Source organism: Grus americana, chromosome 2 (assembly GCF_028858705.1).
Source record: "Grus americana isolate bGruAme1 chromosome 2, bGruAme1.mat, whole genome shotgun sequence".
NCBI classification, from domain to species: domain Eukaryota; kingdom Metazoa; phylum Chordata; class Aves; order Gruiformes; family Gruidae; genus Grus; species Grus americana.
In genome coordinates this window covers 23,579,254-23,607,222 of record NC_072853.1, presented here as the reverse complement: position 1 = coordinate 23,607,222, position 27,969 = coordinate 23,579,254, and the positions used below count along the sequence as shown (strand labels likewise).

Here is a 27,969-nt window from a genome sequence, read left to right as displayed (position 1 = left end):
CTACGAAGGATTAAAGTTAAAAATACATCAGAGCAAAAGAATGCGCCTTTAAGTACGACAGTAATCCTACTAAGAGCAACCGAAACATTCTAAATTAAAAAACTAAACCCACCTGCAGATTTATAGCATTGCCTCCACAAAATCAAGACAAAACATATCAGGAAAAGACTCCTAAATCTAAACTTAAGTTAGTTGAAGGGATGTTTTGTTAACCTGTGTAAAGAGAATGATATTTGTATCTGTACAACTGCATTGATTTTGCAGGCTTGCCACCTAGAAGCCCTCAAAAGTCAGTTCTCGTAATTCCTACTAAATATGGCTTAGTAAAATCTAAGGCTAAATAAAAGGCTAAAACCTCAAGGGGCACAGGTCTTGTTAATAAAACAACAAATTATGATTTAAAAATAAACTCTGATGAATAACATGGAAACTTTAACCAATATAATTCTGAACTCTGTAGTGATCTTTACTACTCTCCTGCATGTCTTTGTTACAGAGGCCTCTTCTCCAGCATAAAAATATCACAGAAAACAATAAATTTGGGTAACAAGAACTTCAGAAACTTTCTGATCTTCGAAACAAGTTGGCATTGCTGTGTTTGCTGCCATATGGTGTTCAGCAACTGCTTTGATGTTTTAACATTCCACTACCAATCCATCAGGCCCCCTTAAATTGTCAGATGATAAATTAGGGACTGGAACTCTCACTTTTAAATGAGCAACAAATACAAAATTAGAATGAGGCAGTCATGTCTACAATGAATCGCCTTATAAAAAAATGTAAGTTGTTTCAAATACTGCATAGCTTCTTGTATCAGCCTCTCAATTTTGCTAGTTTCACAATCGGTTTATAACCGGAAACTTTCTCTGTTGCTGTATGAAAAACCTCACGAAGAACAGGAAAACTTTCTCATCACTTGATTTCACTTATGTAAAATTTTAGCCATCTGCACAGTCCTACTACTATTTCTCACTTGAGTGAAATTACACACACAGGTGTTTACAGGATCAGGCTCCGACAAGCAGGGAACGGAAATGGTGAAACCAACTACGTACACAATGATGTCAATAGCAGAAGGTAAGCATAGAAAAGGCATTTTTTTTTCCTCCCTTCTAATTGCTTGCAGTTATCATATTCCTAGATATCTCTTACAGCAATAAGAAAAGAAAACATTTCAGGGAAAAGTAATTTCCAAGTCAAAACTAATTGTAGAAGTGCTATTGTTCTTGGTGACGATAATAAATTGACAAATGATTGTTATCAGAAAAAGGTCTTATTTATGAATCTCTCTTCTAAGATTACACCACGGAAAAAAAAAATCACACTGTTTACATGGTATTTTTTCTTAGGAAGTACAGCCACTGAAGAATAATTAGCCTAAACTCCCATAGCTTGCTGAAGTATTGCAGCATCACGTGCAGAAGACTTCAGAAATTACCTGTTAAACAGCTTGTATTTTTGTGTTTTAAGTATTTACCTTGCTGCAAAGCTATTTTTGCTTGCCCATAACTGCAGGATTTTGTCATCTTCCTTGCTTATTATGATTTCTCAAGCAAAACAAAGGGTTTAATAAAAGACAGCCATTGGTGTAGAACAGAACTGCTCACTCATTGAGTACTAACTAGTTAATACATAACCACAGAGAGGTTAAATAAAGGTGCAATGCAATTTAAATGAAAAGATCACATGTTCGTTCACTAAATAGAAAAGGGTACATAGAAAACACTTTTGCTATGTTATATTACAACCCAATTAAAATCAACGTTATTCAAGACATTTTTTCTTATTACAAATTACAGCTGCTTAAGAAATGGCAATGCAGCAATACATCCTACAGAAGAGTTTGTGCCACGTAGCCCTGACAGATGTTCTCTTCTGTTTCCAACACAATGTGGAAACAACGCAACTAGTAGGCACAGTCACAGGTCACACTGGGCTGTGTAGATGGACAGATCGTCTGTGCTGAAAGACAGACAGAGCCAGCTCGGCCTCCGGACAGCACAGTGCCGCTCCTCACTAGGAGGAGTGCAACACAAGAGAAAATAAATTTGACTTGCTAACCTAGCTTTAGCCTCTGGTTCCAGAGCACCAGCAACTGTATGTAATAAGGAGCAGAAAACTTAAGTCAGAGACGTTTTCAGAAAGAGCAACCATTATTTCTCCATAGGTTCATACATAATGTAAGAGAGTCGGGGAGGGGGGAGAAGAGAGAAGACATTCATCTAAGCGCTTCTAAAATGTGCAAATAATACCAAGAGGGAGGAATGAAACTGTGGAGGTCTGAAAAGCCAACTGTTAGAAAGACATTATTTATTTACAAAACAAACAGCACACAAGCTAGCTTGCTTTTGCTGCTGTAGGCATCTGTTATTTGTTATTTTAAAAGTAACATATTTCAGACATTTTAAACATGTTCACAAACAAGCTGGGTAGTGCGCTGTTTATGTCTCTGTGCCTCTCCCCAAGGAGAGTTGCTGACTTCCTCGCCAAAGCAAACAATATAACATTTATGAAGGTCAAATAACAGAAAGGAAGCTATGTTCATTAAAGGGACACTATCAAATCAAAGATCGGAATTTAAATGGGGCTGAGCTGTTGGTCCATATGTTTAAATAAAACCAGCATAAATGCATTTCTGTGTGACAAGCAACTTTCAGTAGAATTTAGTTAAGTCAGAATGCTAATATGCACAAATTCTTATAATTTATACCCACGTAATTTTGAGAATAATATTAAATTTTCTATTTCAAGGCTTAAAACAGTCTCTCTAATGAGTGGGATCACCTGATGTATAACAAAGAACTTCCAATCTGCTCAATGGGAGTATTTTGCATTTCTGTGATTTTGGTTTCACTTTTTCTGTTTACTCAATTTAGATAACAACTCCATCTACACAGTTTAATTTTCATTTACAGTAAAGGTTGTGTACATTTTAACACAAACTGAACAAGAATTATGTGACAAAACTCCCTGGTTTTTGTGATATAATGTTCCAGCAGTCACGGTTCATGATCATTATTAGACAATCTAAAAAATTACATACTTGAATAAATTCAGTGTAAGAGCAAGTATTCCAAACAATGTTGATATCCTGTTTCCAATGTAAATTAAAAACCAAACCAGTACTGGATAGATCTCTTGCATTATTAATACCAATCCCATGTTCTGCCATGTTTACTGGCAATTCAATGATTTCTGCAAGAGAATTAGCCTCCTTTGAAACTTGCAAAGCTTCTTGCCTCATCTAAATCCTACAAGAAGGTTGTCTTGGAAGCTCACTGTAAAAAAACCACTCCCAATTTTCAATCCAAAAAATATTTGTGGTTTATTTGTATCCTTTGGCCCTTGTGCTATCATCTTCTATTGTCTTAAACTGTTATTTTACATTGTTCAAAACCAGTATTTCTTGTCGGCAACCACACACATCTCAGCCTTCACTCTGCCAGGCTAAAACGAGCTCTAGTTGCCTCCTTTCGCAAGGAGACGCTCTGTTCCCTTCATCGCTGAAGCAATGCTTCTCCACGCTTCTTAAAGGATTAATTACATTTTTTTGAATGGGGCTAAACAGCATTATAAAACGTACTACACAGCAGAAGCTACCGTTGCTTTTTGCAATGGCACTGACAGTTTTCTTTATGTAGTGGAAATATCTCATTTTGCACGTTCTAGGACTTCATTGCCTTTTTCAGGGTAGCACCAACTCCTGGAACTGACTAATAGATCCAGCCTTTTTTCCCAAACCCTTGTTTTCCACTGAGGAACTTCCATTTTATGGCATACAGCTTTAGGTAAATGAAGTTGCACTTTGTGCTGCTGAATCACTATTTATTCCTACTAATTTCCTCTCCGTTGTCATCCCAGGTTTTTGTCTATGCCATTCCAATTTTCCTCTGGGTTGCCTCTATCTCACTTTGTAGTATCACTAACATGCTACTCCTTTCTATGCCAGTATCATTTATGAAAATTGTAAGCAAGCACAGTCTCAGAACCAGCCCTTGAGGAATTTGTTAGTAACTTCCGTCTAACCCAATAATTTCCCTGAAACTGCCTGTAATTTTCCTGAGATCTTCAGTTCTCCTTTAGCTATCTCTTTAGCCACCATGAAATTCTTATTTAATTCTTGATTTTTTTCCACGACTACTACCGATAGAAATTTCATACATGGCACCATATCAAATCCTTTATTCAAGTTCAGACAGATGAAAAGTCTGCTATCCCCTCCTTCCATAGACAATCGATCTTATCAAAAGGATGTTAGGTTAGCCTGTGGTACTGGCATTTTGCATTTCACCCCATTTTCCCTTTGGCTTTGTGATAAGTGGTAGAATATTTCTTTTTTGGAGGCTGTAATGGAAAATGAGTAATTATTTTTTAAAATTTCCACCATAAAATGAAAATCTCAATAGAAAAAGTTCTTTTTTTTCCTTACATTTGATCTGTTTAAAGATATTTTTCCAAAATTTAAAATTTTATTTTGATTTGGTCTGATAATACCAGGCTAAATTTGATATTATCTGTTTTGAGGAACAAACAATCAAGTCAATCACAAAAATCTAAAAGCCATAAACATTATTTCTCCTAGTAATTATTTTTGTTTTGTAAGTACCTTTCGCTTTCAGCAGTTTGCATCGTTTCCAGCTTTGAGTGAGCTCCTCTGTTAAATCCTTTCACCTCTTGCTCCTCTAAAGATTCCAGCAGTCTAATCACATCTTTATTCACACCCCTTCGTTTTGCAAGAACAAGTGGTGTTGCACCTTGGTGATTGCTAAAATAACCCCAAAAAAGGACATGAGAAGAAAAGAAACTTTTAATGTAGAAATTTTGTAACAAGACAACTCAGCATAATGCATTACAATTTAGTTAATCCTCGGAATTATATTGTGTCATATCAAACAGTAAGAAATTCCTATCTATACAACTTAGAGCATAATTGACTATAGAAGAAAATCAGTATAGTTGGGTTTTACATTGCACAACTCTTTTTCCTCTAAATACAATGAAAATTCCTAGTACTCTAATTTAATTGGAATCTCTGGGTGTTATAACAAAAAAACCCAAACAGTAGATTTATGGCAACGTTCAAGATTAAGCTTAATTCCAAGAAAGAATTGTGCAATCTGGTTCCTCATAGTTCCTTTTTCCATGTGAGTATTAGAACATCAGGCAAAAATGAAATAAAATACAGATGGTCTCTCTGCTACTATTAAAATAATACTGAGTAAGACCAGAGCTGCCTTCAGACTAGGGATTTTCACCAGAGTTGAAAAAAAAACCCAACCCACAACCCATAAAGAATGTGGTCTACCAATAACTAGTTTTGCTGAGTTGAAAACATTGATGAGGGACAGGTGAAAAAGGAACAGATTAAAAACCTCAAAGGTTTTGAAGTTACTACTGTTTTTTGCACGCGTTGTGAATATGCAGAAAGTTGCACAAACAAAATAATTCAGTTACTGCAATGAAACAGCTAGTTATTTTGCAGCTTGAGAGCTTACATCTGAGCACTGGCATCTGACAGATGCTGGAAGCCAGAAGGAAAGAATATACAATATTTAAAAGAAGGACTGAGTCACTGACTTTGAGGGAGGGGGAAAACACTGAAAGGAAGCATTGTTACCAAAGGAGTATGGGAATGAACTGACACACAGATATACTGTATTTTCTTTGTCTTACACAGAACAACAATTAAAACAATAGCACTGTGGTGGAGAAAATTCTTTTAAAGTAGTCAATGTGATTTTTTCTTTGGTGCCAACCACCCACACCTGGCTGTCTGGCCAAACCAGGATAGCAATGCCATCAGCGACGCAGAATTAGAATCAGCAGCCCACATCAGCAGCTGCTATTTTTATTTGCTTTGCTTGTTGCACAGACTAGCAGAAGTGGCCTCTTATTGTTTTCCTGCCTTCTTATTTTGTGTTTTTATTAAGCAATATGTTAAAAAAGTTGAATTGCGCCAAATATAGCATTTCAGCAACAACAGATTTATATGGAAAGCTCTGGCAACACAAGACTAATGTATCATATAATACGTGCTGTAAAAAAAAAGTGACTTACCAAATATCAATTTTAAGTCCATTAGAAACTAGGAACTGGATGGTATCCACATGTCCACACAGATGAAGGGCTGTGTTACCTTGATAATCAGTGGCTAGCAGGTCAGCACCAAATTTATGCAAGAGCTGACAGATGTCCACATTTCCTCTGGCTGCAGCAAGGTGAAGGCCAGTTCGGCCTCGACTGTCACGAATGTTTGGGTCGAAACCACTCTCTAACAGTCGTTTGGAATAGTTAAAATCTCCATCAATACAAGCCTGCAGCAGCGGCACATTTGTCTGGGAAGAGTCGTTTACAAAAACGTAGGACATTGTTCTGATTCTCTCCGGAGTAGTGACTATCCTGCAAGTAAACGTGGGAAGAAATGATGGTGAAACCAGGCAAATAAACACAATGCAAATACTTGGCAGACTGCTCAGCTTCCCAAACAAGAAGGCAAACTAGCTTATAAACCAACTTTGAAATCTTCCTGTCCTACATATTAACTTTGTGTGCTGTGTTCCGTTCTGGTAATATGGAAAGAGCTCCTTTTAGTCTTACACCTCTGGAAACAGCAGCAAAGCTTTGTTATTACAGAAAACTGGTAAGATGAACGCCACGAATGAAAGACAGGTGATTAGCTTTCACCTAGTAAGAGATCACATGTAGTAGCATTGATATTAAAGGGCAAAACACTGGTACATCAGAACTGCAAGGGAGAAGAACCACCTTCCATAAATTGGGAAACGATAAACAATTCAGTTAACAGATATACTGACGCTAACTGCAATTCTTCCTAGCTATAAGCAAAGCTACTCCTGTGGGATTTCCACCATCTGAATTTGAACTCTGATGCACAAAGTACAGTCAGTTGCTGAAAATGCTTGATTATTATAAATACTAATTCCTTCAATCTGCAAGAAATATATTTTTCAATACTCTTTGCAGAACATTATTTTTATAGTGCCACAGACACACAAACTACTGAACAAAGAACAACAACAATATGGACCACAGAAAACAGAGGTATTGTGTGAAAATGCCCACCTGAAAGTGAAAATTGGAAGTGGGTACAAGGAGAACAAATGCTCTTGTGGGTTCAACTAGAACCCCAGTATAGAGAAGCACAAATGCAATTTATCTGGCTTAACAGTAAATAAAGGATTAAGTCCTTTTCTGTAGCAGGACCTAAAAGAGGAAGAGAAATGTAGTTTCACCATGGATTTTTTTGATATAGAATATTTCATGAACTACGATTTAAATTTTGCAGAACAGTATTTTAAGAATGAGTCAAATAATGAGGGTATGATGACACCGCTTACAGCACAAAGAAACAATTACTTGAAAACAAGAAGAAAAAAGGGAACAACTGTGCTCGATGATGGTGAAATGTGCACGAAGCAATGGTAAGAAGAAATTAAAACTTCTAGGAGACTGGACAGCAAAGCTTTGCAATGCCCCAGAAAGGAGGCAAAAAAGGAAAAAAAAAATCATATAAACCAGTAAAAACCCTTAGAAGAAATGTCAATACAGATATGACACAGTTCAAGTGACAGGAAGGAAAAGTGACTTTACTAGATAAGCTCTGAATGGAAACTGAACTGAAACTTCACTTGAAACAGTGTATTTCACTTGCCCAGGGTTTGTATTTTGGACTCATGATGTAGCAGTCTTCTGATTAACTATCTGAACCTCTTATTAAGACTGCTGTAAGCAGATTTAAATTTTCTCATCTATATAAGGTATCCTTCCACACCAGTGCACTCATTCAGTCGGGAGAATGGAAACATGGCCAGTAGCCAAAGAATTCAATTAAAAACCTCTCATTTTTTTGAGAGTTTATGTCTATATTTTATAGCTCTTCCCCCATGTTTTAGATCAAATTCAAGATCAAAGCACCTACAGAAGTAATTTCAAAATGTTTACACACTGGTCTGATTAACAGCTGTAGCATTTGGGGCTGTTGAGGTTCATAAATCATATTTAAACTTTCCTAGGTTGTATTTCCTATCTGGACAAATTCTGCTACACGTATCAACACCATCTAGTTTCCCAGTGCAGGAATGCACTACTTTTTTTTCTTTCTTGGACGCAGAAGAGAAAGAGATAGGAATAAGTTCTACGTTTTGGTATCTGTATAAGGAATGATTTTAAGCAGAGTACATTCCCCTAGGCTGCAAGTATGCTTTTAAACACGTGATGTATGTCACTGGCTCAAGCACCCTTTTCCACAATCACCTCCAATAGCAAAAGGCCAGTTCACTGACGTACCGTAAAACTTGCCAGACTGGTGTCATTTAGGGCAGTAACAGCTTTCTTATAACCCTACGCAAAAAGAAAGGACAATGTACTGAGTAGTATTTCCGCTGAACATGTAACAAAACCCCTGGATGTTGCAAAGCGCGGATTCCCAGCTGACAGCAATTTCAATTTTCTTGCCCATTTCCCACCCAAATCATAAATGATAAAATTCTTCTTCAGTTCTCCTAGTTCGATCTTTGCTGAGAAAAACATTGGGCCCGGTTTCTGTATGATGTGATTGTGACCTTTAAATTCTGCACTAAATCTTCCCTAAAGCAAGACCATAAATCATTTAAAAACCTCCAATTATCAGCCATAGTAATGGCATATCAACAGCACCAACCCCTACTTGTACTTGATAAAAGGATCGTGGTTCGCTTGTAAAATAATATTTGAGTGTTTAAACCTGTTTAATAAAACAAGGCCTAACATAAATCAACAACAGAATATTATACTGGAAGAGAACTATGCTATTTGAGAAACAGTATGGCATGCTCTGTTAAATGTAAGCTAATGTTTATATTTTCATACCAGATGTGTATGTCTGGTAAAGCCTTACAGAATTCCCCCTCACTTTACATACAACTCTGATGAAACATTAGCTAATAATACCAGAAAAAAAAACATCACCACCTTATCTCCTCAGGAAAGGAAGCACAAAGATTAGCAGTTATCAGAAAGTGTAACTGGAAGTAATTCTGATTCAGAATTTATTAGCACTAGAATCTTTCAGAATTGATCACTGAAGTGTAGAAAACTAAAGCAAAACCTTAGTATTTCACAGTAAGAAAGACAAAACCCCAACAAATCCTCCTTTCCAATGCTTGAAAACTGTGGACTAAGCAAATGCATTCACAAAAAAAAAAAAAAATCTGGACCATCTGCTTTGATTTACCTCTGTGATTAAAAAGATTTTTTCTACAAACACAGTTCTATTTCACATATGGCTACCTAACCTATGCCAGATACAAGATGCATACAAAGCTGAACTATACACCATCTTTAAAATGCCAGTCCCCAAATGATACGTTCTTGCCTCAAATTTAACTCAATTTAGCAAAATTTCCTGTCTAAAAAAACTCAGAAAAAAATTACAATGGTCAACTTAATTAGATATTTTTGAATAAACAAACAGTGGTTACATTTCTCTACACAGTATGTATCAAAAAGCTTATTGCTATAATGAATATCTAACGCAGTGGATTTAGAAACAAAATTCCAAAGCATTATCCATTCTCTTTAAATTGCTTTTCAAAGGTGAATCAGATAACATCTCTGAACTTGCCTAAAAGCTAGTACGCCTACCATTAAGCACTAATGTCACAGGCACAAATGAAGACAAACGGACTTGCATTAGTAACAAGACACAAAAGTATTGCAAAATGAGCATTCTGAATATCCCTATAAATTACTACTACTGGAGTTAAAGAAATCTAATTTGGTTCAGTAAATGACTGCTTCTAAAAATGCATTACTATCTACTGAAAACGTATCTTTTAAATTATACTTTTGTTTAAAAAAAAAATAATTGCTGTTAATAACTTGGTACTTTGATAGAAAATTAGTTTTAGGAAAAAAAAGTAAATTCAAGGATGTCCTCCCAAGCAAGGATTTCCATTAGAAAGGCATAATATAAGAATACATTGTCTCTAAATTTATGCAACATGGATATAGCCTGAGCAGTTTATTAATAAATTTTAGAAATGATGCTGTAAGCCACTTCTTCAATGACGTAGGCTAGTACAGGATAAGAAAATCTAATTGACCTGTTCTGTTTTCAAAAGGAATGCTTATATTAAATAATTCTGTAAGAATAATTTACTTTTATGTGTTAGAAGACAGTTGTCTCTCACTGAACTGTGTACAACGGTAACTCAGTGTGACAGGCTGATCTGTCATGTAACACGTTCACACTTGCACAAGCCAGGAGTGATGTCAAATATTCAAACCATAAGAGTTAGATGCGAGTTCTGTTGCTTCTTAAACTAGTTCTAAATTTGCACTAAGTGTGGACAGTTTTATATATGCTGCTGTCTCTGCCTTCTCAGTAAGTTCAACAGCTACCAAACAGCTCCAGAAAAAGGAGCGTATGGCTAGACTGTGAGACAGAATCACTAATGGAACCAGTCTTTCCACTACAAAAATATTAATGAATCTGACAAATTGCATTAATCACCCAGTCACTGCTACATAAGATATACCAGTTCTGCAAAACTACAGCATTTCCAAGAACATTCAGAAAAACAGAAGTAACTGTCCCTATTTTAAAACAACACATCAGGACAACACCACAACATCAGATTGCTCAGTACTTGAGACTTCTCAATATTAATATCCATGCTGACATCTAGAACCTAAGTATCAGCAAACTAGAGCAACTGCCACCACAAGAAATGGAAACAAAAACAAAACCAAGAAAAAGTAACATCCCACACCAGCAAACCACACAATGTGTTACTTGCAAAATCTACACTTGACGACTCCCTCATGGCAAACAGGTTCCTCTTTCTGTAATACACTTTGAGAGTACTTCAGTGGCAGCGGCTAGCAGAGCTCTTCCTCTTCAGTCTTTAAATGAATGAAAAATATTCCAGTACTTTGCTTAAATTGTAAGCCCATGATCTCTGAAGGCAAACTTTCCTGGTCAAATGGGATCATTCCCTTAAAAACACACTATTTGGATACACAAGATAAAGTTTTTAAAAAGGTGTAATTTAATAACTGAAAATCCAAATCAAAACCACATTACCTTGCTTATGTATCCACTGACTGGATGTGGAAATGTAAACCCAACAATATTATTCTCTTTCACTTGCTAGGTAGCCTGTGGGAGAAATTCCTTCCTGAGTTTTCATGCACACTTATATTTATGTGTGAGTTACTGAGAAGTCATTTACCTGCATAAGTGTTGTCTTTAGTAAAAAATCATCATCAATTGTCATTTCTGTTTAGGAAAGAACCCCATTATCTACATCAAGTTCCAATGAGAGCTCTGTATCTTCTATTAAAAACCTTCATCTATTCAATCCAGCTGGAACAGAGTTTTATTGCTCCACTAACATGGACCTGCTGCTGAAAGCAGCATCTTGGATTCAGGACAGCATGATGTCTGTTTTACACACAGTTGTATTTTGCAGCATTTTCCCTTCCTAACTTTAGTTATTTTTTCAACAGTTCCTGGATTCAAGGTATCACAGCAGGTTATCACTAGCCAGACATGTGGGTAAGTGGTAATACAAGAACATCACATATGCCATTTGTTTTCAGGCATTCTCACTCCCTTCTGCAGACATATTCTCTTGATGTCAGGACCATCCTGCAAGTAGAAACTTTGGTGCACTGCATATACATAGTGCTTTGCAGGTACAGGCTACAAAGTGCTTTACAAAAAAAATCAGGGTAATTATTGCTGCGCCTTTATGGATCAGCAGACAACGAATGACACAGAAACAGGGAGCTTTGCTCATCATCGTACAGTATGTCAACATTACAAGATAGAAAATAAACAAGATTTCAAATGCCAATCCACAGTTGCAGAATGCTTCCCCAGAGAATACAGTACATACCTTGTGTATTTATGTACACAAAATACGGGAACAATAGGAAAGAGATCACCTTTAAAACACTTTTATTGACAAGCAGATTCACTAACATTTTCTCCTTACCACACTTAACTGGTAATTCAGTTGCATTACATGCTTCAGTGCACTTCTATAAAATATACATTTAAGTATTTTTGAACCTTGCTCATTTTTCATCTTCTGTAAAAGAACTGTTTAGGAAGAAAGGCAATTTACAGCTTTCTACAAATCATCTGTAACTTAAATTCCCCACCACTGCCTCAGGTAAATCAGTAAATAACTGCAGTACTTCCTTGATCATCGTGGTCAGTTTTAATACATCTGCCTTTCTATAAAGTTATCGAATCACTTACATTGGTCATAATTATCAATCTCTCCACAAACCTTTATTCAAATTCTTTCTTTGTTTCTCCTGGGAACATGCAGTGTGCTAATATATGTTGGTCAAGAAAATATTAAAGGTCATCACATATGGTTTGTGGTTGGTTTGTTTGTTTTTTAACAGACTAGAGAGAATTCATTCCACTTCTAATGAAGTGTTTGTGTTTAATTTAGCTGCAGACCTTGAAGCAGGAGAAGACAACGAACAGGAGCTGAGCAGCAAGGGATGGCTGTAAGCTGCCGCAGCAGGTCCCGGGCTTGTCTCTGGGCAAACACTGCCGCCATATGGACTGACAAATTCCACTCCGACTAGAGCAAACAGTTCCCTGGGTAAGCCTGGACTCGCACTGACCACTTTATCTACATTTTGTGGTGTTTTCTATGTTCCTGAGAAGGAAATGATGGAAGGCCTGAAAGTAAGATTTATAAAACTTGATAAAAAAAGAATTCTGAAATCCAAACTGCTACTCCCTTGTGGCACAAAGAGCGATCTCGTTTAAGCTCTGATCTTGTGTTAGACGAAATAAGGACTTCGGTAGGTGGCTTGAGTTCTGAAGACAAAGGTATTTCCTTTAAAAAAAGTAGGCGTTTATGCCTGCTTCTTAAAAAACCCCTGAAAACGAAACCAAAACACCACTGACACCTAAAAAGCCCAGTCCTTACCTAAAAAAACCACCCAAGAAGCCTGAGATGACAAGTTTACTAAAATGGGAAAAACTTTCTGCATCTAGCAGGAATCATAGTCAGAGCTTAGTCAGCTTTATTCCAGCAATAAAGCAAACTAAGAACCAAGAACCTGTCACTAAACTGCTTATTATTACGCAGTCCAGATTTTCTTACTTTATTTCTTGTAATGTATATAATAGCTTATATGCTCTTGGTCATACATAACCTTGATGACATGGCCTTAGTAATGTATCCAACATCAAATCCAGTTTAATGGCTAGAGAAGAGAAGCAGACAACTTTAAAAAGCAGATGTCTCCTAAGTTTGTAAGTCATTTATATATAACTGTATACTTGGCTTTACCTTTAAAATAAAATATTGCTCTCCTTGTTCATTAGAGTTTATTATTTTATATCAACAAATAATACCAATGATAAGACAACTAATGCTGTCAGATACGTGACTTACTGCGACTGCTGGATGCAGATATTTCTGCTCAGAATTTTCATGTTCACACAGTAAATCATTAAACCAGTTTATCAAAGCTGAATAGTTAACTGATATATTTACTTCTTTCAAATATTCTAAATGTTTATCAATATGGCATGACTTTAAATACTTAATGGTATCATGTTGGATCACGTTATGTGACATAAGATTAAATGATAAAACTATTACGGTTTTACAGATATATATATTTTTATATATATACACACATGCTATTTTTCATGAATAGCTACTTCACCGTGCTTAGGCTCAAAAAATTACTCCATGTAAACAAACCTGCAGCATTAGTGTCTGCCCAACACTGTGTCTTTAGGGACAGAAGGTGACAAATTAGCGGCCTACAGTTTCCAAGTACAACTGGCAAGTCTGAGTAGAATCAGGGAGACCACCCTTAAGCTCCTGATCCACACAGAGGCAGGAATTGACCAAAAATGTAATGGAAGATGGTTGGAAAGATGTGAAATGGATTTGAAACTGTAATTATGGAACCCCTGGGTAAGGAAACTCAACTGACATTTACCAATTGCATCAATGGATCCTGCTGAGTCTAGAAACAAAAGACATCACTTGTACAGGGAAAACCTTCACCTTTAGATAACTTAGTAAATGCTAGTAACTTATTGGTACAAGACTCGATATTCAACATGAAGCTGGTGTCCAGACAATGAACAGCAATACCACAGAGTGTTTGAGGAGAACTGTGGATTAACACAGTGGCATGACAAAATTCTTTGGTTTGTTCTTTACTTCTTTCCCAATAATATTTACTATCTGATTTACCTTTTTGACTGCTGCTGAGCATTGTGGTTACGTTTTCATGGAACCATTTATCGTAACTACAAAACACTGCTCATTACTGAGAGCCTAGTATCTCATATGGGAAGTTAGGATTCTTTTTGCGCTATCTGAATCACTCTACCTACATTGAATTCATGTTATATTATCCAGTAACTCAGTCTTACAGGGTCCTCCTGCAGGTTTTCATAGTTGACCCTATCTTTACTACCCCTGTCATCAGCAAGCACTATCACCTTGTTGCTCACTGTCTTTTCTAGGCTGTTCATGGAAATGCTAACAGTTCAGAATCCAGAACCGAACCCTGCAGAACTAAAATTCTTCCACTGAAAAGACTGATCATAAGTTCACAAAAACTGCTGTCCTGGATCAGACTGATCCAGCTCGCCTGGCACTCTGCGTTCAACCGTGGTAATGAGAGATCCTTCTTTGGGAGAGCACATGAGCCTGGCTGCTTTCTGCAGCCCGTTCCCCAAACACACCCCGGCAGCCACGACAGACCTCCCTGACTAGTCCTTTTGGCAGCCCTCAACGGACTTCTTCTCCATGAGTTTTTCTAATCCCTTCCTGAACCTGCCCGACTCTCTGCCGCTGCAGCTCCCCCGTCACCCTGGCAAAATCCTTCCCTATACCCATCTGAATCGCCCTCCCACCAGTCCCAGCAAGCAAACCCCCTTCTAGTGCTGCAAGACTGGAGAAATAACTCTCACCTTATCCACTGCCTTCATTCCATAAGTCTTGGTCATGCCCCAGCCATCTCCTCTCTAATATGAACAATCTTGACTTTCCAGTCTTTCCCCACAAGGAAGGTGATCCCCTTCGTCCTTTCAGTTGCTCTTCTCTAACCCTTCTTCGGACACAGAGACCAGAACCACACACACTACTCCAGATGTGGGTGCACCAAGCTGGAGCAGCAAAATGGTGCCCTCTGTCTTCTTCTCAGCAGCCTCCCTGAGGACAGTCACCATTTTCCTGGCTTTCTGGCTACCACGGCATTGAGCTGAGGTTTTCAGGGAACTGTCAATGATGACTCCAAGAGATTTTTCTTGAGTGGTGGCCACCAGTTGTGAGTTCAGCACCATGTAAACATGGTTTAGATTATTCTACTCATGACATCATCTTACCTTTGTGTTCACTGAAGCTCATGTTCCACCTTTCTGCCCCCTTCCTTTTTTTGGCAATTTATTTTTGCCCTCTCTTAAATTTTTCAACTCAACTATTTCTGCATGTAAGAAATCTCTTTTATGCCATAAGCACCCAGTCCCTTCAAAAGCTACTGGTAGGGTACTTTTATTTTAATGCTTCCTGAAAATCTAAGTAGACTGTATAAATCACATCACCTGCATCTACAATCCTACTCAGTAAACTTTAATAAAAGCTGATGAGCCTTAGATGTAGCAAACCTCTAAAAGTATATCCTCATTCAGAACCAGTCCCTAACATACTAACACACAGCAAGGACAGGCATAGGCTTCTCTGCACAAAAAAAACGTCGAGGTGAAGACGACAGACAAACATTCTATGCCATCCATGGGAAACCCATACACCAGGAGCCTTTCCTGAAATGGGCAGCTGCCCCTTCTCTGCCATCACCCATTACGCTGATCTGACGCTATAAGAGGTCTTGAGCATGCTGTAGAATATAATCCTATCAATGAACATTAAAAGATTTATTCTTTTAAGTTTATGTTATAAAATTCAGCTGATACAGCTGCATTACTTGGATGTGAGAAAATTGCTGAGTGACAAAACTAGTGTTTAAGCAACTCTGTTCCACTTAGTCAACTGAAATTTTATCGACAAAGTAAGAGAAAGAACTGTCACTTGGAAGTGGTGTTGATACATGAACTAAAGCCAGAATCTAAGTCCTGTAAGTATAGACATGGTTTCAGTGAGGTACTGTGTGAGACAAAATTTTTTTCCACATATTTAGTAAGTATCATCTTTAAGTAGTAAAGCAAACCACAACAAATCTGACCATTTCAGTATTTGTGCTCATGACTTAGGTGACAACAGAACCTCAGTAAATATCAACGACTGAAATTTGGTCAAACAGGCCCATGCACTCAAGACAGGCCAGTCAGCCTGTCATCTACACTAACAGCATGCTATGAATGGTCTCCACAGAAAGCTGAATGCATCAGGGATCATGTATTTCACGACATGTGTATAAACAAATGCCCTCTGAAATATTTTATGTGCTTATTAATCGATCCATCTGGAGGTGGTGCATCCACAACTGAGATCATGTGGGAGGCAACCAACTGACAGACTGATCAAAAGAGAAACAGCCCTCAAATTTCCAGCATACCCAAATTCCTAGAAGAGCCGCTAGTAGTCGACTCCTTGGATGACCAGGTATCTCAGGTCCTGGGCTGCAGGTGAGGACTTCAAGGCCACTTGTATTCAGAAATTAACTGCACAAGAATATGAGGTGGGATAATACAGTCAATTTAAGGCACCACTTGGAATCCCTCACTCTTGCTGATGAGGCAACTCTAAATTAAGGATACCAAAACCTGCCGAGAGGAAACCTGTCATTGAGGGAAGATCAGAACTGATTTTTTAGTCCCCTTTTGCAGAGGCAAACTAACATCCCTATGGGAAGAAGAGAGCAGATGCATGTACTACACTTTAGCCTTCAACTCATCTCAGCTTACTCTCCAATACCTTCTCTTCAACTCAAAAAGAGAGCAATTAGTCAGTGTTATTTTCTGATTGTCACCAACCCTACTATTCAGGCTGCAAACATTATTATAAATATTTTTCTTCTAAAAATCAAATTGAACAAGTTCTTGTTAATAATCTATTTTATAAACAAAAAAGAAAAATAGACCTGAAGTCTACAGATAACATTAAGCTTAGTCCTCTGCTGCAGCAAGCAAAAGCATTACTTTTACAAACCAGTCACATTCCATCTAAAAAGCATTGAGTATTTGTTCCTCCTTTACCTTTTGGAAGGCTGCTCCTGAACATCAGTGCTCTCTGATGGTTAGAAATTTTCAGATATTATTACTCTTAAAATATATGTTAAATTATTCATGTATCAACATCATTATTCAGCTCAATGTATTCCATTCACAGTATTTACCTTGATGGTTCAATAGAAAGTAAAATAGGCATTTACTCTGTAAAACTAAAAAAATCCAAATACTTCTTTCAACAGACTCTTAATTTCCCCACCTGTCCCAGGCACATCTTCCTGCATCTGTTCTACCGTACCTTTTTACCTGAGAATGATTAACATTATACACAGTATTCTGGAGTTTTGCTCATGGATAATAATAACAACCTTTTTTTCTGGGTCACCATAGGTCAGCATTCACTTTTTCCAAACTGCATATCTTGTAATTACCTAATACATATTTTGTTTTTGTGTTGCTTTCACCTAGCAAGAATTTCTTCTGCAATCTGTGTGCTTACAAGTTTGCAACTGCAAACTCTTGTTCTTTCAATTGTTAATGTACTTATTTCATTCTCTACTTCTCAGGATCACCCAGTTCTTTCTGTGTAGTACCGTAACCCTCTTCTATATTGCCAATGCCTTCTAACTCTTCATCACATCCAATTAAAACTGTAAAGTTTTAATTGCTACATCAAGATCTCTATTAAATATTTAATAAGATTGGTCTCAGGACAGATCTTCAAAGAACTAATTTTATCATCTTTTATACTCAGATTTGATAGATTTTCTTTTCAGAAGTCACCACAGTTTGTCTCCAGGTACTTCCCCACCCTCTTTACAACTCGGGTGTTATTCCTACCTTTTCAGTACAATAACAATTTCCTTTGCAGCAGCTGATCAAAAACCTTAGTGTTGTCTAGGAAAAAAAAGAGAACTACTCCATTTCCCTTAAAAACAGTAATTATTTTATCAAAGACAGTTTTGAGGACTTTTTTGAGCCAAAAAGCTCTTTTGGCAAAAATACGTATTGCCTTTTAGTCTCACTTATCTTCATTGTTTTCTCCTAAAAAGCATGTTCTAAAGCAGCACGCCACAAGGGCTGCACGCTTATTATCGTCCTGTCAGGAAGGCAGCCGCTTTCCTGTCCGTATCTCTCTCCCTTCCCGCGATAAACACTCGCTGCTCTCCCACCAAACGTCTTCCCACCGAAACAGCATCGACTGCGCTCCACCCCGTCAGGTCTCGGGCCCGGGCACTGCCCAGGCCCCACGTCGCCTTTGTCGCCGGTTGCTGTGCCCGTCACCGCCGAGCCCTCCCCTGCGCCGCCCTGCCCCCGGTTCCCTACCGCGGCGCCCTCCGGCCCGGCCCCAGCTCCACGCCCTCGGGCCCTGCTCCCAGCCGAGCCGCCGCATGCCCTCGCCGGTGGTCTGGGGGCAGCGCCGCTGCGGTCCGCGCCCCGCCGCCGCTCCGGCGAGGGTGCCACGGCTTCGGGGCGGGCTGTGCCGGTGCCGCCACCACCCACCCGACGCTGCTCCTCACCCCCCGCTCCGCGGCAGACGCGTAGTGCTCAGCAGGGCCCAGGCCCGGCACACAAACAGGCGGGCGGACAGCGCCCTCCCCTCTCCTCACAGACAGACCGACCGACCCCGCCCCTTCCCCCACAGACAGAAAGACCGACCGACCCTGCCCCCCTCCCCACGGACAGACCGACGGGCGGACAGACGGACACCGCCCCCCCCCCCCCCCCCGCGATACCTGCCACTCGGCGGTGGCGGCTCGGCACGCACAGGGCGCGCGGAGCCGTGAAGGCGAGCGAACGGGGGTGGCGGAGGCGCGGCCGAGAGGCCGCGCGCGCCCCCTACTGGGCGGAGGCCGCCGCTGGGGCCTGCGGCTCCCGGTATGGCCGAAGCGGAGGGCAGGGCCCAGCTCGCTGCCTCGGATGCTCCTCTCCCACCGAGAGAGGTCGGGCCGCTTTCCCAGCCAGCGCTGAGCCAGGCCGGAGGTGGAGGCGCGGCACCGCCCAGTACTGCGCTTGGAGCGCCTGCCATGGGCCCCAGGGCGGCGGGCAGCCCCGAGGGGGCCGGGCCGGGCGAGGAGGCCGGCGGCAGGGATGCCGCCTCCCCGGAGCCGGGTTGGGTGAGGCGCGGCCTCCTCCGGCTCCGAAAGGGGCCCTGCTTTTGTGTTTTGAATCATTTCCCCAGTTGGTGCGAGGAGGCCGCCAGCAGCAGCGGGGGGGGGGGGGCGGGAATGAATTCTGGAACGAGAGTGAGGGGAGCGGCCGTAACGGGGCCTTCAGAGCGTCCGTCGCTCCACACCGCCACAGCCTGGCCGAGTCGGGAACGACCAGCGAGAGGGACAGGATGCTGGCCAGCGGAGAGGCAGGAAAACAGCCAGAGGGCAAGGCGTAACAGCTTTAATGAAGAGAAGCAGCTCTGATTTATAGAAAAAAAAATCCAAATATTTTAACAGTTGACTGTTTTTCTTAAATAAAGGAAATTCCACGAAGGTGTCAAAACTCTGCATCTTAGGGGAAGCTTTATTTCTGATACTGCTGTGTATGCTACCCTTCTACCACCACAAAAATCAGCTAAAAATTCAGACAGGAGTACAGTTCCTCTGCACTTGGAGTCACTTCAGCACCAAATAAATGGGGAAAATGAAAAAAAAAAAAAACCACCCAAACCCAAAAAACCCTACACACAACAAAAGAAACCCAACTAACCAAAAAAAAAAAAAGGTAGGAAGTCCCTGAAGTTATTTGACTTCCCCAAAAATATAAGTGGGGCTTTTTTTTTTCCCCCACTTCCCCTATACTCACACCTGATCCTGCCTTTCAAAGCAAGGACAGTAAGAAGAATCAAAGACCCTTCAAGCCTGGTGTGGAGTATGGTGGTTTAGGCAGTCTTCTTGCAGTAGCAGATCATTTAGTGAGCTGGTTAATGGTGTGTCTGCCTTTCTCTGACTACATCAGGTACCAGCTTATCCCAGTGCCATCCGTATAAGACTGCCCAGTTCCTGATGCAGTTACATGCATTCAACCAATAGCCCAGCCCACTGCCATGCCAGAGAGCACATGAATACCTTCATTCTCCCAACATGTCACCTTTTGAATCAGCACTGGTGGTATCTCAGAGGTCACTAAGGGCACCATAATGGCCTGTTCTGCACGAAAGGAATGACTGGTCCTGGTAAGGGGAATGACCACAGGAAATATGGGCCTTTTCCAGAGAAGGTCTGGATGGCGAGAACCTGCTCGGCCATCACGCTAATTACACCAATACTCACAGAAACAAACTGATATGTAAATACTTTTTCTTCCTCTAACATCATAGCACTCTAAGTTTCTCCCCTTTCCACCCCAACAATTTCAGTCAGGGGGAAAAAACCAAAAAGGCATGTATGCAAGATGTCTCCAGATTCTCAGCACCCATTCAAACTAGTTTACTAGAGTTGTAGATACTATAAAGAACACTGCAAAGGCCAAGAATTACATTGAAGATTTTTTTCCCCCCCCTTATAATTCAAGGTTTCAGCAATGGAGTTTTTGTTCCCAGGCAATTTATTTAGAATACTGTCTTTCAAAATGAATTATCACAGGTCCTCTTCTCTTATTTTCTCAAATACACAGTTGTCTTCATTTGGCATAACCAAAAATCTTTTTCTTGATATAAAACCTGAATGAACTACCTGCAGTGAAACAAATAAAGAGTTACAAGAGAATATGCATTTCAGTAATTAGATACAAACATAAGCTAGAAAATCTGACATTCAGGTGCAGTGGTTGACCTCTATGTTGGCATTTCAGAGAGAACAGATTATTTTTTTCTGCTGGAATAGGACACAAGAACAGTTGTTTCTGCTTTTAAGGTGTATTGCAATGTACTAAATGTGGTGCAGATCAAATGACAGCTCCAACTGTACTAACATCAATGTTATTTAGCATTATAGTGGCCACAAGGACATATGTGCAGGTACTTTGCCTACAAGGCCTTCTGAATTAGGTTGACTACTGTTAATCGCACATTCTTAACTTTAACCAGAACACCTGCATAAATGATATCTTTCAACTCTACATTTCCTACAGGGTTCCATGTACTGTCTGAACCTTCCCACCACCACATCACCCAGCAGGTAAAGCAGGTGAACTGTAAGCATCTAAGATATGAGCAGGCAAGCTATACCCTTACGTTGCATGTATCTGCAGTTTTCTGTTGTACTAGGAAAATTTATGGCACATATTTTTCTTCTGCCTCTTGCATCATGTTATTTTGATATATAAGTAAATGTCCTGAAAAACCCTTCCAAAAGTGTTCATCACAAAGCTATGGCAACCACGCTGCAATAACTAACATTAAGGCGTTAGGAAACTGGAATCAAGTTTTGCATAAATGATCTCTCCAGAAGTTATTTCATACCTCTTTTTTCAAGATTTCTAAGAGACATCGCAGTAAAATTGCCTAGATGCAGGCACATTCTACAGCAAAGCCTCACTATCTGCAAAGTCCAACTATTGCATACTAGTTAAATCATTTTTATCTCAATTCAAAAGATTGTTCTTGATATTCCTACTAAATCTTACTGCTGTGCTAGATTATCTAGTCAAACAAGAATTTACAGGCTGTTAGGCTGATCTGGTAGTACCAGTATACTGCTACAGGATCGCAAAGAAAACCAAAGTTGTTTCTCTTCTTATGAGTCAGCAGAAAATATTTGGTGTAATTTTTCAGAGTCTTTAGACAGCAGTCAGTTAAACTTTCTGCCAGCTTGGAGCAAAGACTTGTAAGGCCCTTGGGGATACTAATGGCAAAATTATAAAGACCCAACTCAAACAACACTTTTTCAAATGAGAATGTGCAGATATACACTTTTAATATATTTTTCAAGTGTCTTGCAAAGAGAAATAGAACAATAGGAAAGGGAAACCTTAAGAACCTTAACATTGCAATCACAACATTTAGAAGTTAGCTAACCATGGTTTAAGATTTTATATTAATTGTCTGTTTAATAACACAGCTCGGTGCATGAAGACCTCAAGCAGCTTAAACTTGCTGTATAAAATGAGGTATAGCATGCAATACTATCACTGTTCAACACAACAGCATACTTTGACTTGCTTTAGCAAAACAACTCCATTCTAACTATCAGCTGTAATTTTCTTAGTTCACCGAGTTTCATATCAGCAGCCCGACACTGTACTGGCAAGACACAGCTGATGAGCTCAGTGGTTTTACATTGCCCTGTCCAAGGCTGCTCACCTCACAAAAAAAAAAAATCAGAGGGAGCATTCACAGTCCATCTGGCTCACAATCAATGAGGTATTTTAAAGTACATTCAAGTCGGAACAATTGCCTCAAGCCCAGTGCCATGCAACTTAGTCCTTGCTAAAGTTGTACCAGAGTGACACCACTGAACCGCATCCTTCAGTCTCTTCATCACAGATGCAAGTCTGTACAGAAAGTGTTATCTCCCTTATTGTCATTTGCAAGTTGTTTGTGAATACTGAAGGCCACACCTCACCTAGAATCTTGTCTCCAGCAGTGAGATGTACAGAGCACTTCGAAGAAAGGGGCAAGAAAACCCACCACACAGGTGAATCAATTTGCTTATCAAAGACCAGTTAGTGATGTCATTAAGCCCAAAGTAAAATAAAATTTTTATTCAGACATATTTCTTGCCCTCTTCTTCCTTCCAAAAATTCAAGTTTAGCTCCTTTTCCTACCAAAAGAAGTTCCCATTAAATTTATTAGGAGTCTCCCTAACCAGAAAAACAGAGGTTGGGCTAAACACCACTAGCAAGCAAGACATGCTGTATTTACATTTTGGAGACTCTCACTCACTAACCTGCTTTTGTTGGATGCTGGATTTCTTACTATTTTTTGTGGATTCAGGCATCTTGATCTCCTAAACAGATTGAAAAATTTAAAACTTACAATAAGCTTAAATGCTCCCACAAGTCCTAACAAAATACACTGAGCAAATCAGCATTCAGTTAAACCCAGTAGAAATACTGTAGGAAACGAACTGGCATATTGACCCTTCTCTCATAATTCTGTTTTAGTCCAAGCTACCTAAGTACTATCAACAGCTGAACAGTTAAGTAATGAATGCTCATCTTCATAATTAAAGGTTTACTGTACTTCCATTACAAATAAACTTATAATGAAAAGATCAAGTATTTTCCAAAATTAAAATTGGTCTTTTTTTCTGAATTGCTTGTAGTTTAAAGCTATGAAATAACATGCTGTTCATTGCTCACTGTAATCAGCATGGGTCTAGAAGATCACACATGTTCCTTTCCTTTTTTCCTCTTCAGAAGTTTTCAGTTAGCAGACATTCAAAGTCTTCAGATATCACAAGTTTGAATAAAGGCATTATTAATGCTGGAAATTATTTTTTAAAATAACAAGTATCTAAACATATTTTTACCCTTAAAGGTCTACACAAAATGCAGCAGAAGTATTTTAGCTACAAATCAGATTTTTATTTTATTAACACTTCTATTTAAAACAAAAAAATTTCTCAGTGTGAATGTCACAGATCTCAAATTGGCCTAACATTGCAGCAGATGGAGCAAGCAAGTGAAGTGGTGAAAAAGTGAAAGCCAGAAATGGATACAACAGAGTAGTGCAGAACATTCAAAAATTATGCCATAGATATCTTTATAATATGCAGCAGAAATTAAAGTCAAGGAGAGAGAATGCAAACCAGATTATTAAAACCATGCTTATAAACCATTTTCAACATTCAGAATATTATTTCAGTAAAACTAAGCAAAGATGTACTTTTTAGTCAATTAATTCTGTACTGAAATGTTGGAACACGCAAGATCCTTTTCCTCAATGGGACTTCTCTCAGCACATTTGCAAGAATGATAGAATAGCAGGCTTATTTCTTTTAAATGCAAATTCAGATACCAACAAACACATGTGCTCACCATCTCTTGGCCTTCTTTGGCTGCCTTCATCATCTGTTCAGATATCATTTTCTTCAAGCAGCTACTGAGCAGAAAGGCCTAAAGAGGATAGAGCAGAGAACATTTGATTTCTTCTATTAAAGATGTACTTGACCCTTCCATTCCTCCTCCACCAGAAAATTAAAAGCCACAACTACTGAACTATTACTTCCTTAATTCAGTTAATTTTACTCTGTGCTTAAGATCCATCCAGCACACCAAACTAGCTGCAGCTGCTTAAAGCCCAGCCTCAGCATAACTAGCCTTCACAGTACTGCTCAGAGTGGAGAACAAGAATTTTTATGACTGGTTTTGTGAGACAAGTTATTCTCTCTAGTTGTCTGTAGCTCCTACCTTAAAGGCTGCCAGATTACACCAAAGGTTAACTAAGGTTAATCAAATGTGGCACTATCAGCATCAAAACCACTTCAACAAGTGAAGCAAGGTGGAGTTCACAGGCACTCAGCACTGCTGAGAAGCAAAGCCCAGGTGGTTACACAAGATGACTGCAACTGTGTGTAGACCAGCTCAGAGTTACATCTTGCACAGCTAGTATGAGCGAAGCAGTATGCGCTCATCCCACATATTGGGTATCTAGCAGAGGGACCTCAGAGAGGAGCAGAGTTGTTCTTAGTTCCTCATGTTGTCTGATGAGCATGTACAACTCCTTGGGATGATGCAGCCCAAGTTAAGGTCCGAATTGCACCCTGGAGATGCAGCTTACTGCTTACTCTCCAAAAGGAAGCATCTCAGGTAGAGCATCAAGCACTGAGAGGTGAATCAAAGACAAAATATCCTACAAGATCAATGATGGAGTGGGGAGCTATCTCTGACTAAGCTCCAAATCATCCAGTCTTTCCATTTTCTGCAGTGGGCTCTTGGATTAAACCCTTGTTTCTTCCACGCAGTAGCACATTTCTGGCCTTTAGCTCTTCCTCACACTTCTGAAGAAAGTGGGACACAGGGTTTCTAATCAACAAGTCACTACATCAAGCACAACCTTAGATTTCACAGGAGAATTAATACTGTGGTAATTCTAGATTTTTTTTTTTTGTTCTCCAACAGCAAAGAAAGTAGAAAGCTTACTGCTTATGGCTCATGTTCTCATAAACCTTACGCGTGGCAGGAAATTAACACTTACTAAATAGCTGTGTGAACTTCCCAGAATTCAGAAGTCATGTGTGAGAAATTAAGTATTTTGATTTTATTTGAAAAATCCTGTCTGCTGCTGAGTGAGTCTGAGAGACAAGAGAAGCAGTTTACTTGAATAACAGGCTCTGTACTTTTTATAGAAGCTCCGTACCTAAGACTGGTGCTGTCTTTGATACTGCATGCTAGGCAGCATGACCACAGATGGATGACTTGAATTCCTGGATCCCTTTCTCTTTAAAGAGCTGCCTGAAAATAGTGGGAGGAATGGCAACCTATAAAATCTTATTTAAGAATTATTTATATATGATGACATATATATGATGCCACATATTTACACCCTCCATTAACCTGTGTTAATAAGGCTTATATTTGTAGTTGAACAGTAGGATTTATTGTGGAAAATGGGAGCCCTGGACCTTAGGTGGGTCTGACCAATTAATGACTTTAGATACTTACTGAACAGGCTTGCTGCTGAGTGCTACACATTTCTCTTCAATAAAAAAAAAAAATCTCTTCCCCTTATGCTATAAATTCTGCTTTTCCCCAGATAACTCTGTCCCTAGGGCAGCCTGCTTGAAAGCATACCGCTGCACTCTGGTAGAGATGGACTTTCTGCTTTTGAAGATCCCCTGTGGCTCTAAGATTACATTTTACTCTGATCCTTTCCTAAAAGGACTGAGAACTAACCTGTTTTGTGTACAAAATTATCCACTGCCATGTGCCTGAATCATTGTACTCAAATCTGAGCTCCAGAGTGTCATCTTCATCCTTTGTAGCAGCCTGGAAAAAAACCAAACCCAACAAAAAACCTATCGAACAAAAGAAACAGCTAAAACCAGCATTAAGTTGTTCAGCCTTAAATCAGAATTAGTCAATCAGGTTTGTTTTATACAGTATACAAATAAAACAGCTGAAAATCTGTACCAGAACACTTGTCCTGGGAGAGGGAGCAAGTGGAAGGTAGGACGGAGGAGTCTTTACAAGCATAAAGCTGGCTGAAGCAGTTCTTTTGCTCCCACACAAAACTCCCTGCCAATTCTACCGCCAACAGGAACGGAAAGGGGCAGGTAAAGTATGACATGGAATGCCAGGGAAGGGAGAAAATAGAGTAAGGCTAGATGGTTTACTGCTGTAAAGGTGCCAAGGGAATATGTTTCAGGATAAGTTTGGAGGCAAATATGGGCAGATGAGAGGGATTTAAAACAGACCACCTCCTTCCCCCGAGACCTGCCCTTCCCTGACAGCCTTAGTTTTCATGAAGAGAAAGTGAATTCAGATACAAAGTCAGGGAAGTACTTACAAGAAAAGTAACCTGCCAACTTCTTAACCTGTTGATTTTAAAGCTGACCTCTTTGGTTAGGTTAGTAGGCAGTTTTATGGAGCAGATAATCTCATTATTGCCGATATAGATGTCAGCTGAGCAGCCTTCTTCCGGATAGTCACAAATGCAAGGATCAAGTCGTATGTATCCATAGAACTGCATTTCTCGAATCAGCTCCAGAAACTGCACCAAAAGGACAGAACTAAAGCAATTAGCTGTAAGGGCAAGTGAAATCTAGTGATTTTGGGGGGGGGAAGGAAGGGCTATAAAGCAAATTTTTCAGTTTCCAAATACTCTTTCTCCTGGGAGGACACAGATTCACCACAATATGTCAATGCTTGATTCAAAGAATAGCACTCACAGTCCAGACTTTGAAATTTGATTAATTTTTTTCATTGGATAAGATGAGCTAGGTCTTTTGGATGCTTATCAGATATGATGATGGGAAGACATAAAACTAACCAGAAAGAAATACTGAGAATGGCAGTCACAGCAGCCTGAATTTCTATCAGATTTCCTAAACTGGATGACAAACCTTTGCACCTGAGTTTAGCAAATAGACAAGACTAGGATTCACAGTTAAAACCTTCTTGCTAGCCTGTGGAATCCAAGTCATTCTGTTGGGATATTTTAAAATGTTAAGAGAGATGGGAACCTCCTTTTCTATTTGGGGGCTCAGTATCTGACCAGGAGATGGGAAACCTGGGTCTCTAGCTTAAACCACTCCACAAAACCATACCAGATTTTAAAGATATTAGGAAGAAATTCCTCACTGTGAGGGTGATGAGACACTGGAACAGGCTGCCCAGAGAAGCTGTGGATGCCCCCTCCCTGGAAGTGTTCAAGGCCAGGTTGGATGGGGCTTGGAGCAACCTGGTCTAGTGGAAGGTGTCCCTGCCCATGGCAGGGGGCTTGGAACCAGAGGATCTTTAAGGTCCCTTCCAACCCAAACCATTCTATGATTCTAATATCATTGCTTCAAAAACCACTCCTTTGATCTGTTTATATCATTTGTAAAATACCATTTTACCTTTGCTTTATTTGCATTTTTTTGTAGAAGTTTGAGTTCTTGCATCTGCCCTTCTGTTGGTTTAACCCAATTCCTCTTAACTTCCTGGATTGCCTTAAAAGAATTGTTAAAAATAGCAAAAAAGTCAGCAAAAGTGTATTTCCTTTCACACACACTCAGAAACACACACAGAGAAACCTTTTTTTTTTTAAACAAGGCCTTTGATTTAAGGACAAGTTAACTCTACACTGTTCTTTCCTCCTGAAAGGAGGAAATACATCTACAGTTCAGAATTCAAATGCTGTCATATCATAGCATAGTGCCTACATATAGACACATACAGATACATATGTACACTTGAAA

The 27,969-nt window shown here is 39.5% G+C and overlaps 2 protein-coding genes across 9 annotated transcripts in view; both read right to left on the bottom strand.

Moving 5' to 3' along the window:
- The window catches only part of ANKRD46 (ankyrin repeat domain 46), a 58,984-nt gene extending 39,731 nt beyond the window's left edge, over positions 1 to 19,253 (bottom strand). Inside the window, exons 1-4 of one of the 6 annotated variants that reach the window (XM_054816102.1) lie at positions 18,928 to 18,996; positions 16,579 to 16,684; positions 6,058 to 6,399; positions 4,607 to 4,765 (exon numbers count right to left, since the gene is read on the bottom strand). In XM_054816102.1, the coding sequence (XP_054672077.1) occupies positions 4,607 to 4,765; positions 6,058 to 6,368 (470 nt within the window). In that variant the 5' untranslated portion in view covers positions 6,369 to 6,399; positions 16,579 to 16,684; positions 18,928 to 18,996. Of the gene's footprint in view, positions 1 to 6; positions 4,345 to 4,606; positions 4,766 to 6,057; positions 6,400 to 16,578; positions 16,685 to 18,711; positions 18,789 to 18,927 lie in introns of those variants that run through there. The other 5 variants (XM_054816104.1, XM_054816099.1, XM_054816100.1 and 2 more) reach the window with 5 other exon arrangements.
- Positions 19,254 to 20,014: 761 nt separating this feature from the next.
- SNX31 (sorting nexin 31) overlaps positions 20,015 to 27,969 on the bottom strand; it is a 32,124-nt gene continuing 24,169 nt past the window's right edge. The window contains exons 9-15 of one of the 3 annotated variants that reach the window (XR_008576046.1): positions 27,628 to 27,720; positions 26,577 to 26,780; positions 25,964 to 26,056; positions 24,107 to 24,184; positions 23,429 to 23,513; positions 23,014 to 23,073; positions 20,780 to 20,859 (exon numbers count right to left, since the gene is read on the bottom strand). Coding sequence is in view for 1 of the 3 variants with exons in the window: in XM_054818004.1 (XP_054673979.1) it covers positions 20,764 to 20,859; positions 23,014 to 23,073; positions 24,107 to 24,184; positions 25,964 to 26,056; positions 26,577 to 26,780; positions 27,628 to 27,720 (624 nt within the window). In the remaining 2 variants the exon portion in view is untranslated. Of the gene's footprint in view, positions 20,860 to 23,013; positions 23,514 to 24,106; positions 24,185 to 25,963; positions 26,057 to 26,576; positions 26,781 to 27,627; positions 27,721 to 27,969 lie in introns of all 3 variants that reach the window. The other 2 variants (XM_054818004.1, XR_008576045.1) reach the window with 2 other exon arrangements.